General features: G+C 34.9%; 1 protein-coding gene across 1 annotated transcript; it reads right to left on the reverse strand.

The window, feature by feature from the left end:
• Positions 1–213: 213 nt before the first annotated feature.
• LOC145156329 (inactive protein kinase SELMODRAFT_444075-like) lies at positions 214–17,365 on the reverse strand. The gene is made up of 6 exons (XM_079075749.1): positions 16,843–17,365; positions 16,573–16,736; positions 16,409–16,485; positions 2,614–2,761; positions 2,381–2,533; positions 214–563 (listed from the first exon to the last, which is right to left on the reverse strand). Exons 1-6 carry the CDS (start codon positions 17,228–17,230, stop codon positions 237–239), a joined length of 1,257 nt encoding a protein of 418 aa, XP_078931875.1. The 5' UTR covers positions 17,231–17,365; the 3' UTR covers positions 214–236.
• Between the last annotated feature and the right edge of the window lie 795 nt (positions 17,366–18,160).

The raw sequence follows: 18,160 nt of genomic DNA on the forward strand, positions 1-18,160 counted from the left end.
TAATTTGTTCCCTAAGTATATGCACTCATATACTCACTGTTGGTACAAGTTTATATGTAAAAACTTTTATATTTGTTTGTACTCTCATATTTTGTTGCTGGAACTAAAAGTGGAGAAAAAGGAAATTTAGACTAATGAAAATTTTCGAAAATGTTATATAATAAGAATCAATGAAATTATTTATTGATAAAATAATAACAAATCATGGTCAAATAAGATTTTACATGCACTTAATTTTACAACTTCATGTTCAACCTCTGGATATGTTTCTGGAATGACCCTTGCAAGTATTCTTGATATTCATCACTGGTCACATGCTTTTGTGGAGATGTTGTCGGTTTGAATATCGTATCTTGGTGATTTTCCAATCTGAGTGCAATTGAACTTAGTTTTGTTAAAGCGCGCGTTGGCTTATGATATTGACCTTTTTCTAGCTTCATTGATAGTCTATCCGTGCTTGAGTGATAGCTTTCTAAACTTGGTTTTAGGAAGGTGGTGGTAGATTGTTCTTGACCATTATCAAGCCATTCACCAAGAAAATTACCTTCCAGAATTCTCAATACCTGTAACAACCAAAAACATGAAACACGAATATCAAAAAGATATTTTGGATTTATATACTCTTTGTATTTGAGGGTCAAAACTGCACCCTTTTCAAATTAAAGGAATAGGGTGATTTGATTTGATTTTATTATTATTTTTATTTATAGATATGCTAAAATATATTCTATTAAAATTGTTAAAATTTGTATAATATTCTAATAATTTATTAGAAATGTTTAAATATTTGTAGTCTAATATTCTAGTAGTATATAAGAATATTCTAACAATTTTGTTGTAATTTGTATAGTAGTTAATATTGTTAAAATATTTTACAGATATTTAAAAAAAACGGTATTTTATTTATTATTTTTGGAAAATATGAATGAAGAAAATAATATTTAAAAACAAAAATTTCAAAATTTTTTAATTATTTTGTATTATAAAAATATTTTTTTAATCTTCAAAATGAATAATTAGGATTGCATCCAGATGCCTCACAAAATTTAGTGGTCTCAAATAAACCTAACCCATATATATATATATATATATATATATATATATATATATATATATATATATATATATGAGAACTATTATGAAAATTGAAAAGGAGAACGTTAGAACAAATTTGGGCCACATATTATTTTTGCTACAAAACCATCCCACATACCGATGCGACAAAAAAACTTAATATTAATGTGTGAATATAAACCACTACCACCGCAATTAACGTAACCACCACTCGGCCATATATTTCTTTTTGCCGCAAAACCCTTCAATGTACTGACGTGATGGAGGAATGTAATATTCATATATGAATATAAAAGTAAGTATATTCTCGCATATTGAAATATGCCGCTTAACTACTCCAGTGTAACGGAACGACTGGACAGATAATATTCATATATGAATAAGTATATATATATATATATATATATATATATATATATATATATATATATATATATTTCTATATGAATAATCACTTGAGAATATGCTTATACTTATTTATATATGAATATATATATATATATATATATATATATATATATATATATTCATATACTTATTTAGATATGAATATTATATTAATCCATTGTGCCGGTACGCTAGAGGGTTTTGCAGCAAAAGAAATATGTGACCCAATGATGGCTGCGTTAGTTGCGATGGTGACGGTGGTTTATATTCACGTATGAAAGTTTTGCGGAAAAAAATATGTGGTCAAGATTTGTTCTCGCGTTCTCAATTTAATAAATGTTCTTATTTGAACCCAAATCTTTCTCTCTCTCACACACACACCGAAAATTGGATAATATTGACGAAATACCGGTTTAAAACAGTTAATAGCAATTTTATGGAAAACCCATTTGACGACTCTAGGCAAAACTAATCGTAAATGTCCAAGGCAACTGGGGTTGTTACTAGTTAACTTAAGTTGTCAGGTAGCCTAAGTTGTCCCTACTCAATCCCAAAGCAATCTCTTTCTCCTTATTCTTTTATTATGATTATGTTTTTCCACAGCGAGCTAGGGGCTCTGCCCCTTTACCTTACAATGGGGCACAACCCCTTTAACCCTGCAATTCATTGTGTTTGGGATTGCATTCCTCTTATACAAGTGCATACTCCACACCACTTAACTTGTATGAGATTCTAATTGAAACTAAATAGATAAGCGACACTAAAATCACCAACAAAAGTAATTTGACTCCTACACTTTGATTTTTTGATAATTTCTAATCCAATTTTGTGTAGAAAATACTAGGTCCGACTTTCAAAAGTTAAACTGCTTTAAGTTATCATGAATATTATGTAAATAGTTTATGAATGAAGTATTAACCTTAGACATCCTTGGCCTTTGTTCGGGTTGAGGTGATATACATAAACATGCTGCATGTATCATGTATTCTACTTCTTTTACATCATACATTTTTCCTAACTTTGGATCGATCATTTCCGTGCATACCTTTCCCTCAGTAAATAAACGTCGACCCTGAAAAGTAAAAAGTCACTAATGTCTCAATTGTATGATAGATTGGTAAGAAGGTAATACATGCTACTATAGATTCTTACCCATTCAGGAAAATATTGCTGCCTAGAGGTTCTTGAGAATTCTATAGCCTTAATGCCGGATAGGATCTCCAACAGGACTACTCCAAATGCATATACATCGGCTTTCTCAGTAATCAAACCGGTCTGTGTATACTCCGGAGCCAAGTAACTGAAAATTAAAATATGTCTTAATTTATGCTCCAAATTAGGTGATAATTTACACATGATTGTACACACCATTGACAGTAATACCATTCCTTTATGTTAAATAGTTAAATATTTCATTTTTATGTTTTGCATAAAATAAACTAATATCACGAGTATTTTATCATTTTAAAAAATTTTGAGCGATTTTTTTGTAGAAGAACACGAATATATAGTTTGGTAATCTGATTTAATATTCTACAATGGCAATAACCGTTGTGTTGTTTATTGATAAAAAAATATTATATGATAAAACATTAATTGGTGAAATTTTGCATCTTAGAGCCCCCATCTCTTTCTTCTCCCGTGTTTGGAGAAATTGGAGCATGAAATGGATAGACAAATGTGATATTGGTAGAGAATTCATAAATGGAATGAGAACTGAAGTTCTACTAAAGCTTTAACACTTAATCATTGAAGAAGAAGCTTACAAGGCAACAATTACGTCCATCTTATTAGATTAAGCTTCCTAGATTTTGCTAACTTATTAAAATCCAATATGATGAAATTCATGATTACGTCAACCTTTTTGTGTTGAATTCTAAGTATGTAACACTAATAATTAATGATGTAAGTTGATACACAAATTCAAAATTGGGTTTTGGAAACTTAATGTTGGCTTCAAAACCCAAACCTCATGAATGAACCATTTGATTTATAAAATCTTATTGAATCATAAGCTTGGAATAAATGATATAAGTTGGATGCATGACTTATGATTTAAATCAAAGTCATAGTATTGAATCCATTAATCTTTGATAAAACAAACACAGAATCATTAGATTTTAAAACTAATGAGGTTATCGAGATCTTAATATTTAAGAAGTTAAGTTGGATCAATCTCAATGCACAACATGAGTGAAAACTCAATTTAGTGATAATGTTTGATTCTTAAGCCTTAATTAAAATATTAAAATGATACGTTTGATTCATGACTTGGTTAGGTTAATGATTTATAGGCAAAAACCAAAAAAAGTGCTTAATTATGAAAAACTAAAGGCCTCACCGAAGGGTTTATAAGGCCTTGTCGAACGGAAAAAAAGGAGTGTCAACGGAGACATGAATCTAAGGCATTGTAGATTTAGTTGAAAGATCTTGCACACCCGACTTTTTTTTATTTAATTTGATAGTTTAAGTTAAGTTGTGTGATGATTGTTATTGGTTTAAATATTCGTGTGTAGTTGTTCTATAATACTTCAATACTTAGAAGAAATTATTAGAATATTACCTACTAGCTTCAGGTGGGTTCACTGACTAAGAGCACATGTCCCATAATATATTGTTTTACTTATAATCTTGTTTTATTTAATTCTTTATGTGAATTAACTATTCTTTTTTGGAAATGGGAGACTGTAACATCCGTTATCCAGAACGAATCAACTAATGATAACAGTATCAAAGATGGGGTTTTTAGGAAAAAACCCTATGCCACGACGTGGCAATAGCTGTGTGAGTGCACATCAATATTGTGTGCCATGACATGACAAGCTGATGGTCATGACATGGCGGCGGCTTGTAGGCATAACACTAATTCCGGGGATTGTACCCTTATTTAAGGGGAAGCGAGGGCTAGGGTTTACACACCCTCAACCTCCATCACCTCCCTTTCACCTTCCAAGAAACCCTGACCTTCATTTTGACCTTGTAAACTCTTTGTGGTCATTTTAGCTCTTGATGAAGAAGGTGTGCTTGCTAGTTTGAAGAGTGTATCACTTCGGATCTTGCATCTCCTGCATATTGTGGAGCTTGGGAAGGTATAAAGCTTCCACCTTTTTGGTTCTCTCACTATAGATCTAGGATTTATGGTATTTCTTGGCTCATTTTCGATTTTGAGTTGGTTACACGAGATAAAGTTTTCAACTTTATAGCTCACCTTGGTCCCTTGGTCTCTATATCTTTTGGATCTGAAGTTTGATTGTGTATTGAGCTCCATGCATGAGACTTTGGCCTTAATTCTCCATTTTGACCTAGTTTGAGTTCTATACTTGCATTGGGCATGCATGTCTGTAAAACTATGATTTTTATGTTGGAATAGAAGTAAGAAAGCCTTCTGGAAAGTATGAATGGGTGGCTTGAAGGATTAAGAGCTTAACCCATTAAGCTGTGAGAGTTTAGCTTTCATGACATGACAGTCTGCTTGTCACGACGCGATGGATGGTGCCAATGCAATTGTTTTGTCGTCAAGCTGCCACGACGTGGCTAATAGGTGGCCATGACGTGGGGGTTACCTGAGATTGACTTTGACTGGTTTGACTTTTGGTCAAACTTGGAGAGTTGTTGAGCTTTAGTTTGAGATTTAGCTTGTGATTGGTTTAGGAGGTTCGTGTAGCTGATTCTGTAGGTTTTAGAGTAGTGGATATCAGCTCTTCGTTCAGGTGAGTCTTCTCATATAATACTTATGCCATAATGTGTGCATGCTGACGAGCTGAGTCTTATATGCTGATTGTTGTTATCTGTTACTGAGTTGCTGATAGCTGTAGGGCATGTTGTTTGCCCATTGGGGCTGTTGATAGTCCCCATGGTTGCTAATAACCAATATGGCGGTGCTGTTAGCCCATTGGGACTGTTGATAGTACCCAAGGTTGTTGATCACCCACATGACATGCTGTTAGCCCACATGGCGTGCTGCTAGTCTACAGGGCGTGCTGTTAGCCCATTGGGATTGATGATAGTCCCCAGGGCTGATGATAACTCTTGTATGTGATATTTTGGGGAAATCACTAAGCTTTGTGCTTACAATTGTAGATTAAATGTTTTTCAAGTACTTATCAGATTGCGAAGGCGAGACTTTACAGACGCATCAACAGTTTTACAATTTGAGATTCGACATTGTCTTCCTTATAATTCTGATTTTTAATTATAGTTCATGAGCTACTGGTTTGACTTGAATGTAACTTTAATAAAATAGGTATTTATTTTAAAAATGAAAAATTTATTCTGGAAATTAGGACGTTACAAGTTGGTGTCAGAGCCCTGGTTTGAGAGGTTTGGATGAGCACTCGTGGAATTCCAAACTCAAAATATGGATCTGAGAGTTTTTATAAACCCTTTTGAAAAAGATTCATTTCAAGAGAAGAAAAGAGAAGATGCGATGTGTACAGTCAACCAGAGCTCGAGAAATTAGTCTCCCAAAATATCCATACTTGCTTTATATGTTTTATTTGAGTTGTTGTTATATGTGTTATAATATGATGTGTATGCTATAAGTTAGGCTAAAAATCTACTCTGGGTTGCATGTTTGAGTGACTGCTTAGGAGAGATGCCTTTCTATGTGTGCTATGTGAGCTGTTAGAGATGCATGATTGTGTGTAGGCTAAGGATCTTCAAGAATCATGTGATAGGATTGCATGATCCATATAATGCCTTATTGCCTATTGTTTTTTCTGCTCGAGTGTTGCTTGCTTTGTGCTATGTGAAACCAATATTGATGTTAGTTAACTATCAAGAAAATACGTTAAGTTGCATGCCAAGAAGATTAAATATTTTTAGAATGTTTGATTTGGCCCTATTATGTAGCTCTTGTTTGAGTCCAACCGTTGTAGTGCAGGATCTTTCAGTCGAAGGCCTGTTTAATATTTGTTGCATGTAATTGTATTCGTAAGAGATTTAGTTGACATTGGTAGAAGTCTCTTCCGCAGACGAAAGCAGGGTGGGGTGGAATTCCTAGTGATTTACGAAGAGTGCTAGAATGTGATAGTTTGGGCACTTACGTATGCGGAAGGATAAGGTGAGGATATAGGAAGTTTGTGGTGGATTTTCTAAGCACATGGGTATGCTGGTACACCTAGAAGTGGTGGAGTTCCTAGTGACCTAAGAGAAGTGTTAAGTTGTTGTAGTGCATGCACACGTGTGAGAAGAATTCTAGAGGGAGAGTCTTGGGAGATCAATTGTGTGTACTTGTGGGAGCACGTGTATCTGCGGTTGGTAGTGGACGGGTGTGGTGACTTAGGAACTTTGAGGCAATTCTTAGGACACATACGAATAGGTGTGGAAGGTAGTATGGACCTGTACTACAGAAAGCACATGATCCATATGGGGATAAGGAAGAGTCGAAAAGGTTTCTAAGGAGCTAGTTGGAGGTAGATGACATGGTAGCCACGATGATTCATTTTAGTGTGTTTCCGTCTTTATCGGCCTGTCGGTTATGGTTGTTCATTCTGAGGATGAGTCGGGTAATTATTCGTGCTTTAGTGGCCGTGGCAGTTTAGGTCTAAATGGTGTAGACATGTGTGAGTTTGATTCTAATGTCTCGAGGGCCTTGCTCAAGGTAGTGCTAGTTTAAGTCGCGGGTCTCAGGAAGGAAGCGATTGTGATGATCGGTTAGAGGATTTCAGCCTGAGGTTGAGTGCTCAGTCCATAGGGATGTCATTTTCTATGATGAAATTGTGTTTTTCCAGTCTTCCGTGCTCGAGGGAATAGAGACTGGATGTGTTTCAGTCAAAAGAGATGGTGTTCTCCTAATCGGGTTTTGCTGTAAGATGGTAAAAGTTTGGTTCGCAGTAAATCATCTCTGTTTTCGCAGCGAGAGAATGTTCTAGATTCGATTGTTCTTTTAATTCGATGGCCAAGGTGAAGGCCATGTCACAAGTGGAATATGTGGTGTAGATTTGAGAAATCGGGTGTACCCGGGGATGCATCGAGATGTTCCTTTTTTGGGTAGGAAGGTTCTATAAATATGATGGATTTGTTGGAGCTACTATTTGAGTATATGCAAAGGATTCCTGACGCGTCAGAAGAGGATGAGGTTGTGGATCGATTCTCCAAATGCAAGGTGATTGCGTCAGTTCGGTTCATAAGGTTCCCATCAATAAAATGACGTTCTGGACGACTTCGCTAAGTTTGAGGTGGCGATGCTGGGAGGAGTATCCAAGGGTCTCCATCTGAGGTTCAAGGTTTCTCTAAGGTTGTTTGGTCATTATCCGAAGGAATCATCTTATGCCATGTTTCATTCCGAGAGTCAAGGTTGGTATGTATCTGGTTGAGTCGGTATGCGGATTTGATGTTGTAGACGTTAATCATTGATGGTTTGAACCCTAAGTGGGGGAGAAATGGGTATTCTTCTTGGAGGATCATCAACCAGTTCGATTTTATGGTTTCAGCACAATGAGTCAGAGGAGTCTGCGGTTCAGGTAAGCTAGATTTTGGTTCGAGTTATTGATGCATAGGGTAAGGAAGTAGGCTACCATCGGAGTGTTCAAGGTTAGGAAGTTTCTCGTTGTGTTTCTCAAGGATCCGCCAGAGTCTTCCATAGTCGTGGGGAATTTAAGGTTTGCTTAGATTTAGGTGCAGAGCAAGTTGCCGATAGGTTTATGTCTCCAAGGACGCATGTGTTGTCCTCACAATAGAAAGCCGACGGTTAAAGAAATTTTTTGGTCAGTAGTTCCTTTTAGAAGCTCCAAGGATCTTGATGGTGGAGCGTTGAGCCACTCAATTTGTGCATAGGTTATAGGAAACATGGTTGGCCTACGATATGAGTTAGTTATCCTGCGTTGAGATAGAAAATTGTGTATCAGCCTCAGAGTTCGGTAAGAGTATTTTTGCATGGGCTTTGTCCAGTACGTGTGGGATCGATGGATTTAGTTTCGGTCCAATTCTGATTGTGATTTCGCAAAGTCCAGTCTTGGCAGGTCGTATCGACTGGGTTGGTATTGGGATTGATTTGATCAGGGTTTTGGCGATAATTCTGGATAATTTTGGATTTCTTCTTCGAAATTAGAAGTTTTATTGGTCTATCTACGCATTGGTAGGATATGTTTAGCTTCATTAAGGTATGGAATCTTGTTTTGGATGTTACAAGAATGTGTCTATCAACGGTTAAGGTTCGTCGTTTCGTTCGATTCATTGATATTTTAGCCTTTGGATAAGGTCATGATTAGAAGGGACGTAGTCAGCCTGAGGAGCATTGTGTTCTCTCCTGGGGAGTGTGACATGTGTTTTCAAGTTGGAGCAGGTGTTCAACTGTTTATCTTTTTTCCTGGGTGTGTACGATCATGTTTTGTCTGACGATGCGTCAGTAGCAGTTTGTACTGTAAAAGAGTTGTGTGTAGCAGAAAGGTATGGCTCATGTGGTTTTGAAAAGTGTTAAGTGGGTTGTTGATTGGGTGCCTACAGGCCAGTGGGATGATGGAAGTGTGCCTATTGGCCCATTGGTGTTGGTTGAAAGTCTTCATGTCTGTTATTGGGTGATGGCAAGAATAGCGAGGAACCGTGAGATTCTCATACCAATGGTTGGATGGTATCACGTCATGTCGTGAGCCATCGTGTATTTCACTTATGTAAGTAGGGCCGATATTTGTGTAGTGGAGACCCGTGTGTTGGGTTGATATTCGTGTGGCATAGGTGGGTGTTTAAGCAGCATAGTGTTGTTACTGGTGGTTTAATGACCGGTAGGTTGTGTCGGGCAGTTGTAAGATGTTGACTTGCTGGAAAAGTCATGGTTGTATATTATAAGTTCATTGTTGGGTTTCTTCATTGTGGATTTGTGTTTGTTTTATAAGAAAGGTCTCATGCGAGTTAAGTTACCAGTGATGCAGTTTGTTATAAGTCTCTTGGACTTTTTGGCAAATGATTATGCACCTGAGCTGTTTTTTGGAGGTTGATTGTGACACGAGATTTTATATTGACCATGGTTTTGCTCGTGGGAACAGTTGGTTAGTCACGACTTATTAGGAGGTCAGATGTGTAATTAAGGTCATTTAGTCATGATTTCTGAATTTGGGATGGGCAGATCAGACCTGCTGCTGTTTTGTTTAGTTATTTCCATGTTTACACGAAGAACTTATAGAGCCGAGTGGATGTGTGGACTAGTTTAGTTCTCGCTTGTTCGTATTTTTCCCTTACGTCAGTATACGAGGTTTTCAACTTCAGCAGTTGGTAGTAGATTCCATTCTTTAGCTGTTAGTGGGACGTCGTAAGGTCAGGGAGGTCTTGTTTGGGTCAGAACTATAAGTTTTGGTCAGCATGGTTGATGTATGAGGGTGACCTTGTCTTCCTGGAAGACATACATGATCTTGGATTTTTTAAGTTATGGGCGAAGGAGTCATATTTTCTCGGTCTCGATTATTCGTGATGTATTGGTATTCGTTCTTCGTCCAGTTGTGTATTTCTCGCTAATGACCGAATCAAATTTTGAGACTCAAGGATATGTCCGTATAAAGTTTTGTTCTAGTGCTGCAACGGACGCGATTTTGACTTTGAGGAGTCTCCGCTTGGGTTTGGCGTATGCGCCTAGTTTTGGAACATCTTTGGGATTTTAGTCGCAGTTTCAGGCATTCGTAGTGGCGCTAGCTTGTGCAAGAAGTAAATGGACTTGGAAGATCCTATGAGGGGATTCAGAGGGTGTTATAAGAATAATTTATAAGGAAAGACTTCAAGGATGAAATCTAATTTAAGTGGGGGAGAGTTGTAACACACGTTTTCCAGAATGAATCAGCTAATGATGTAACGGGATCAAAGATGGGGTTTTTGGGAAAAATTCCTGTTCCATAATGTGGGGCATGGGTTTCCATAATGTGTCAATTGCTATGTGAGCGCACATCAATATTGTGTGCCACAACGTGACAAGCTGATGGTCAGGATGTGGCGGCCTCCTGATGGCTTAACCCTAATTCCGTGGTTTGTGCCCCGATTTAAGGGAAGTGAGGGATAGGGTTTGCACACCCTTAGCCTCAATCACCCCCCTTTCACCTTCCAAAAAAACATGCCCTTCATTTTGACCATGTGAAATCTTTGTGGTGATTTTAGCCCTTGAAGAAGAAGGAAAGGGTGTGCTTGTTATTTGGAAGAGTGTATCACTCTAGATCTTACATATCCTATATCTTGTGGAGCTTGGGAAGGTATAAAGCTTCCACCTTTTTGGTTCTCTTTTTATGAATCTAGGATTTATTGCATTTCTTGACTCATTTTCGAGTTTGGTTTGGTTAGATGAGATAAAGTTTGCAACATTATAACTCACATTGGTCCCTTGGTCTCTATATCTTGTGTATCTGAAGTTTGATTGTGTATTAAGCTCCATGCATGAGAATTTGGCCTTAATTCTCCATTTGGACCTGGTTTGAGTTCTAGACTTGCATTGGGCATGCATGTCTGTAAAGCTACAATTTTTATGTTGGAATAGAAGTAGGAAAGCCTTCTGGAAAGTATGAATAGGTGGCTTGAAGGATTAAGAGCTTAACCCATTAAGCTGTGAGATTTTAGCTTTCACGAGGTGGTAGTCTGCTTACCACGACATGATGGAAGGTGCCACACGACTTTTTTGTCGTGAAGCTACCATGATGTGGCCATGACGTGGGGGTCAGCTGGGTCTGACTTTGACTGTTGACCATTGAATTTTTAACCGGTTTGACTTTTAGTCAAACTTGGAGAGGTGTTGAGCTTTAGTTTGAGGTTTAGCTTGTAATTAGTTTAGGATTTCGTGTAGCTGATTTTACGGGACTTAGAGTAGTGGATTTCATCTCTTCGATCACATGAGTTTTCTCATAATATTACTTATGCCATAGTGTTTGCATGCCGACCAACTGGGTTTTATATGTTGATTGTTGTTATGTGTTACTGAGATGTTGATAGCTCCAAAGTGTGTTCTTAGCCCATTGGGACTGCTGATAGTCCCCTGGGTTGTTGATAACCCATAGGGCGTGCTGTTAGCTCATTGGGACTGCTAATAGTCCCCAAAGTTGTTGATAACCCATAGTTGTTTATTTATGCTGTGTTGTATGTGATATTTTAGCGAACTCACTAAGATTTGTGCTTAGAGTTGTGGATTAAATGTTTTTCAGGTAGTTATCGGATTGCGAAGGCGGGAATGTTCACACCCATCAACAGTTTTCCAATTCGAGATTTCGCATTGTCTTCATTATTACTCCGATTTTTAATTATAGTTCATGAGCTAATGGTTTTACTTGAATGTAACTTTAATAAAATGGGTGTTTATTCTATTTTAAAAATGAAAAATTTATTCTGGAAATTGGGATGTTAAACAAGTGAATTAAGCGGAAGACTACTCGCAATAATTCAACGAGCACCCTGGGTTCGAGCTCCTTTACAGAGGAAACCTTGCCCCCTATAGGAATTTCCAGGAAAAAATTCCCCATATATGAGGTAGTTTAAAGGAATCGAACTCCCAACCTCACGTCCCACGTGGGTAGAAACAACCCGATGCATCAACCCAACTTGGTTGGATATCACTTGCGTGAATTAACTATTTAGAATGCTATATGTAATATGTGTTGCATTAATGAAATGCTTTTACAAAGACTTTTAGAAATATAGACATCCATTATTGTTTTTAATTAAGTGTTTCTTTTATCATGAACCATGAATTCAACTTAGGATGGAATTGAGAATTTTGTGTTTAACATACGTAAAATTTCATTTTTAGGAAGTTAAGATAACTAATATCTTGTTTTGAAAATATGTGGCTAGTTAGATGGTTCAAAATCCTTAAAATGTATGAAATATATTATGTCATTTATGTCCTAATCATGAAGTTTAACTTAAATTTATGTTTGAAAAAGTCCTAAAATGCATTTGAATGAATATCATGTATGAGGATATATGGTTATTGAAGGAATGGTGTGCTTTTCAAAGTACACTACAATCTACCTTAAAATGAGACACCAATAGTTAACTTGCACAATAGTAGTATATCAAAGAAAACATATGATTTAAGTCTTATGTAACCTTCCTACATGTTTTATAAGTGTATTATAAGCTTATTATCTTAAAAGTATAAAACAAAATAGATTGTATGCAACAATTTTGGAAAATGAAGTAAAATGGGACAGAATATTAGAAATTGTGCTAAACATGTTATATGTTATAATATTGATCGTAAGCAAAATGGTACACAAAGATATGCACAAAAAAATGAATATGAAAAAAATAGAAAAATAGCTTATATAAGCGAGTAAAAATGGACAAGTTAGGTTTCTACTATGTGAAATGACTAAATGATATAGAATATGAATACGGGACATATGGGACTAAGTTATACATAGAAACCTATCATGAAAAAAATATACAAACATGATACAAAGTATAGAAAAGCATGGAGAAACCAAAAAGAAAGTCCTAGTGGCTGTCTTTGGTTGTCAAAGTATAGTACTTGGGTTTCATTTTAAAGGTTAGACAAAATAAATGATTTCAATATTTTAGACATTATGAAAAAAGAAGCAATCAAAAAGGTGTCGCATGAAAAAAATATGAAGGAAACAAGTTGAGATGTCACAACACTAAGTGTGCAAAAGCATAAAACACTTTGGCACCTGAACCGGGTCACAAGAAGAAAGTTAGACCTCCTTATGCATGTTCTACGCACCTATATTCCTTAGACCGACATAGTTCACGTTGAATATGCATGGGAAATAGTTGACTTAATTTATAAGTTCCATTTTTGCTCATTTTCACACCATAAACTCCCAAACAAGTGTGTGTTCTATAAAGGTGCATTTAGCGTGTGTATGCTTATATGAATTTACTATATATATAGGGTGAAATTAAGAGGTGAAACAAGAAAGAAAACAAGATCAAACATCCCAAAGGATTGGATTGAAAGGTTGACATATTCATCCTTTCGTTTAGTTGTCAAAGTTGATGAAATTAAACATGCATTTGAAGTTGACTTTTGACATTGAGCTTGCGTTTTACAGTCTAACTTAGAAAATGAAAGATTAGGTAGTTTTTTATATGTTATTAAGCTATAATAAAATCATTGAAGCTTACATTATTGATTAACATATAAAAGTTTGACCATAAACCCTAAGTTGCTGTTCAAATGAATAAATATCAAAGTTTATGGAAATTGATATTAAAAATAGAATTAAATGTATGTGTGTTCTATAAGGGCACATTTAGTGTGTGTATGCATATGTGAATTTACTATATATATAGGTTGAAATTAAGAGGTGAAACAAGAAAGAAAACAAAATCAAACATCCAAAAGGATTGGATCGAAAGGTTAACATATTCATCATTTCATTTAGTTGTCAAAGCTGATGAAATTAAACATGCATTTGAAGTTGACTTTAGACATTGAGCTTGCATTTTACAATCTAACTTAGAAAATGAAAGATTAAGTAGTTTTATATGTTATTAAGCTATAATAAAATCATTGAAGCTCACATCGTTGATTACCATATAAAAGTTTGACCATAAACCCTAAGTTGCTGTTCAAATGGATAAATATCAAAGTTTATGAAAATTGATATTAAAAATAGAATTATGCAAACATATGAAATGCATTCTCAAATTTTAGATTGAATCTATGATTAGTATTTTCCTAGTTGACTAAATCAAGTGAAACATGTGTTAATATTAGAAACTTCAAATTAGCAATGTAAAGATAGTATGTTATAAAGTGAAGTAAGTGAAATGCATTCTTGTATGTATAATGTTATGATGTCATCATTTACAATATCTTCTGATAAAAATAAGAGATAATTAAGTACTTTTTGCGTAATAATAGAAGGTTAAAATATATGCATATGCTCAAAGCTATATTGTCATGAATGTATGAAATATTCATGTTATACCAAGTTTATATTTCATAGCATATGCATATCATGACATTAAGTGTGATTGAATTGCATAAAAAACTGATGAGAATGAATACATTGAGTGTAACTTGCATTGTAGCTATATGATGTTTGTCTAGACTCACGATGTCCCAAGATTTAGGATCCAAAAGACTCTACCATGTTAGTAGCTCAATTCATGAATAGATTTCATATGATTATGAAGTTATGATATGTTGATTCATTCATCCTATCATGACCCAAACTTCGGGCATCATTATTTGTGACTATGGCTTATGTATAAAGAGAAAATATCAGTACATAACCGATAAAGACAAAGCGCACATGAAACAATGACTCAATAAGGCCTAAAATAAGTGCTTAAACTTTCCAAAGCTTACATTGGAATATGATCTTGCATTCGATACATAACATTTTCCTTGAATTATGTTGAAGTAAAAGATTTTTGTCAAATGCTTCTAAAATATTATTGTTTCTAAATCTATGTACCTCACGAAATATTATTTTCTTTATGCAAGGTTTTTTTATTAAAATGTCATGTATTTTCGGTTTAGGTATCAAGAACTAAAAGGATGTAGCTTTTAGGAAGGAATTTTGGTCGATAGAAAAGAGATGAACTTTTGATGCTTAGATGAAATGAAGCCTTGCAATTAAATTACAAATTATTGAAATTAGTTTCTAATTTCTTACTTATGTTTGTCTTCACTATAGTTTCTATTTTCTAATGGTAGGAAGTTTTAACCCTCATGATGGATTAATATTTTTCAAAATGTTTTATGAGTTTTGTTAAGTATCACTTTATATAAAATGATGTTTAAAGAAGACATTTAAATGTATAAAACATGGGCAGTTACAATGTGTCTACTAGCTTGAGACCTGGGGTACCCAACCTGATATTTTTTAGACTTAATTTGGACAACATTCTAGATGGTCTCAAATGCATGTGGGACTTGCAACCTTTCGTGTGGTACATGTGTGATGGTTAACATGTTTCTTAGTGAAACAAAACATTATATTGTCTAGTGTGCTTTACACATGCTTTCAAACCATCATTTTTAGGTGTTTTGGACTTTGAGATGATTTGAGAAATTGGGTTTAGAAGCATATTTTGTATTTCAATTTGTTGATATTGTTAATTTGATATTGTTGAGACTTGTTAACGTTTTTTAAAACTGTATTTATCATAGAATGCTTCATTCCCCACATATTAAATATACAAGCTTTTGAGTTTTGAAAATATTTTTAGAGGTTTGCGTTGAGTATGAATTATATAAGTTTCCCAAACACTTAACAATGTCTAATCCCGACAATACTCTTTAGGTTCGCAAGCCTAACCTACTAAAATTTTGACATATGTTCAAATTAGGAGTTTTAGATGAAGACCGAAGATGTCACAAGCTTTCAGAAATTTAAAAGACATTTATTTTGATGTAAGAATAATTAGACACTTTAACTATTGTCGCTTAATGTCATTGTTAATACCATGATACTTTTAAAAAGTATTTTAATAGCTAAATGTCTTGAACCTTATTAGAAAATTGTTTTCTTATATAATGATTTTTGGTTGCACAAAATACTTTGAAACAGTTATTTTAAGGGTGTGTTTGGGATTACTTTTTAATCATAAAAGTCCTTTTATGAAAAATACTTTTTGTAAAAGAATTTTTTTTAAAAGAAGGTGTTTAAAATGTGTTTGGTTTATTTTTAAGACTTTTAAATGATAAAAGCTAAAAGTAACAAAAAGATAGGAATTCCTATCTTTTATCTAGCCAACTTTTCATTCTTGACTAAAAGTTGATTTTAAAAGAACTTTTCAATTTATCAAACAATCTTTGACAATTTTTAACTTTTTGAAAAAGTTAAAAGTCAAAAACATGATTAAAAAGAAATCTCAAACACCTTCTAAATGATCATTTTAAATAGCTCGTATGAGACAGTGGGGTGTTTCTACCCGACAACATGTCCTTGCTGAAAGTGGAAATTTTCAAAAACTATGTCATTGTAACACCTCGGTCACTAAAACAAAAGTTTCATTTTACATTGTGCACGCCTTAAATGAAAAGGGTTGTAAAAATCATTACCCGAACGCACCAACAATGCGTGTTTCTTCCTCTAACTGTCCATCTGCTTGCCATCGAGCTAGTCCAAAGTCTCCAACCTATGTTTGAAACATACATCGTTTAATCTATAAAAAGTACCTAAAAAACCAGTTGTTGTTAGAGTTACAAGAAGTTTAAAGACCAACCATTGGCTTAAAATCATGTGTCAAGAGAATATTGTTAGGCCTAAAGTCTCGATGAATTATGCAGCCAACACGACAATCTTCGTGAAGATATCTCAATGCTCTTGCAGCACCACATGCAACCTTCATTCTATTCTCCCAAGTCATCACCACACCTTCCTCTAATCCTGTACACATTAAATATAAAATTTTAATTAATAAAGTACAATTTCCATGGAAAATGAGAAATTTCATAGGGAAATCATGAAATGTGAAAGAGGGAGAGATTCTCACCATATAAGTGTTTGTCTAAAGATCCATTACAAGCAAACTCATATACAAGCAGCCATTCCTTCTCGATACAATAACCAATCAACATGACCAGATTCTTATGTTGCGCACAACTTAACACTTCAACCTCAGAACAAAACTCAGCTGCACCTTGTGCACTGGCCATCTTTCGTTGCTTCACTGCCACAACCTGTCCATCACTCAAAACACCTCTGTATACCTCACCATATCCACCCTCTGCCAAGAAATTTCTTCTTGAGAATCCATCAGTTGCTCTCTCAATCTCTTCATGGCTAAACCTCCGTGGTGATCTCCCTAAGACAGGAACACTATGCTTGCAGACAGAGCAAAGAGGGGGTGGTGTAGGTGGCTTTTTAAGAGAGAGTGACATGTCCCTTCGTACACTTGAGGTTCTGTCAATGGATGGAGTATTTGCATGGCTGAATGACACCCTTCTTGTAGTAAGTTGCCCCGAGTTGTTTTGATGCCTTTGTGTTTGGCTTTGGCTTCGGCTTGTTGCATATGCTATTCCGGTTTCTACTTTCATGTCTACATCTATTGCCATATCTATAGATAGAAGAAAAAGGATAAGAGAACGAATTAAGTAAAATTTAATTTTAAAAATAAAAAACATGACATAACTTTTTCTTGTTTCCTGTTATAATATAATTATCTTAATAAATAATATTATTTCTACTAATATTTAATTTTAAAAACGTGATGCATGTTTAAAAAAATTAAATGATGGATAATTAAAAAAAAAGATAATAGATTATTACAAAATATTTCACAAAGACAAAGATAATTGTAGTTAATTTAATAATTTATTTTTGAAAACGGTAATGATCGAAGAAAGAGTATGGTAAAATGGTGATAGTTCTTCAATTTGTTAAATAAACTTAGTGGAAAACTATATGTCAAAACAAAATAGCTTTAAAAGATGTCAAATGGATGCTATCGCGAATAGTGCTGTAAACCCGGGTGTCGCTAAATCGACTTCTATTGATGAGAAATGTGTATGAATCCATCACCATATATATGAATGAGAGATCGCGCATCCTATATACATACAAAGGCAGAATATGTACACATAAACACATAAATCCATTCGTCCTTAGTAAAAAATTAAGAATGAATTATAAGGTTAGGTACCTCACCATTCTTAACTCTGGAATGATTTTCATTTCCATCCGTTCTTACTTCTAGAGGACCAGATACAGATCTTCGACGGACCTTAATGTCAAACTCAGGAATCTGATTCAATTGCTGTGATTTTAGATACTGCTTTTGGCGAGGAGGTTTGGACTTTGCAACTGGAGAC

The sequence above is a fragment of the Lactuca virosa genome, chromosome 2 (genome assembly GCF_052849685.1).
Source record: "Lactuca virosa cultivar CGN04683 chromosome 2, Lactuca_virosa_CGN04683_v6, whole genome shotgun sequence".
In the NCBI taxonomy this organism is placed as follows: domain Eukaryota; kingdom Viridiplantae; phylum Streptophyta; class Magnoliopsida; order Asterales; family Asteraceae; genus Lactuca; species Lactuca virosa.

Bases quoted from the DNA above. Each gene is read 5' to 3' on its own strand.
- LOC145156329 (XM_079075749.1), bottom strand. From the start codon at position 17,230: ATGTCACTCTCTCTTAAAAAGCCACCTACACCACCCCCTCTTTGCTCT. The intron at 16,486-16,572 runs GTTGGTCTTTAA...TTTCAAACATAG, and splicing joins CACATGATTTTAAGCCAATG to GTTGGAGACTTTGGACTAGC. The intron at 564-2,380 runs GTTAATACTTCA...TGGTTGTTACAG, and splicing joins AAAGGCCAAGGATGTCTAAG to GTATTGAGAATTCTGGAAGG.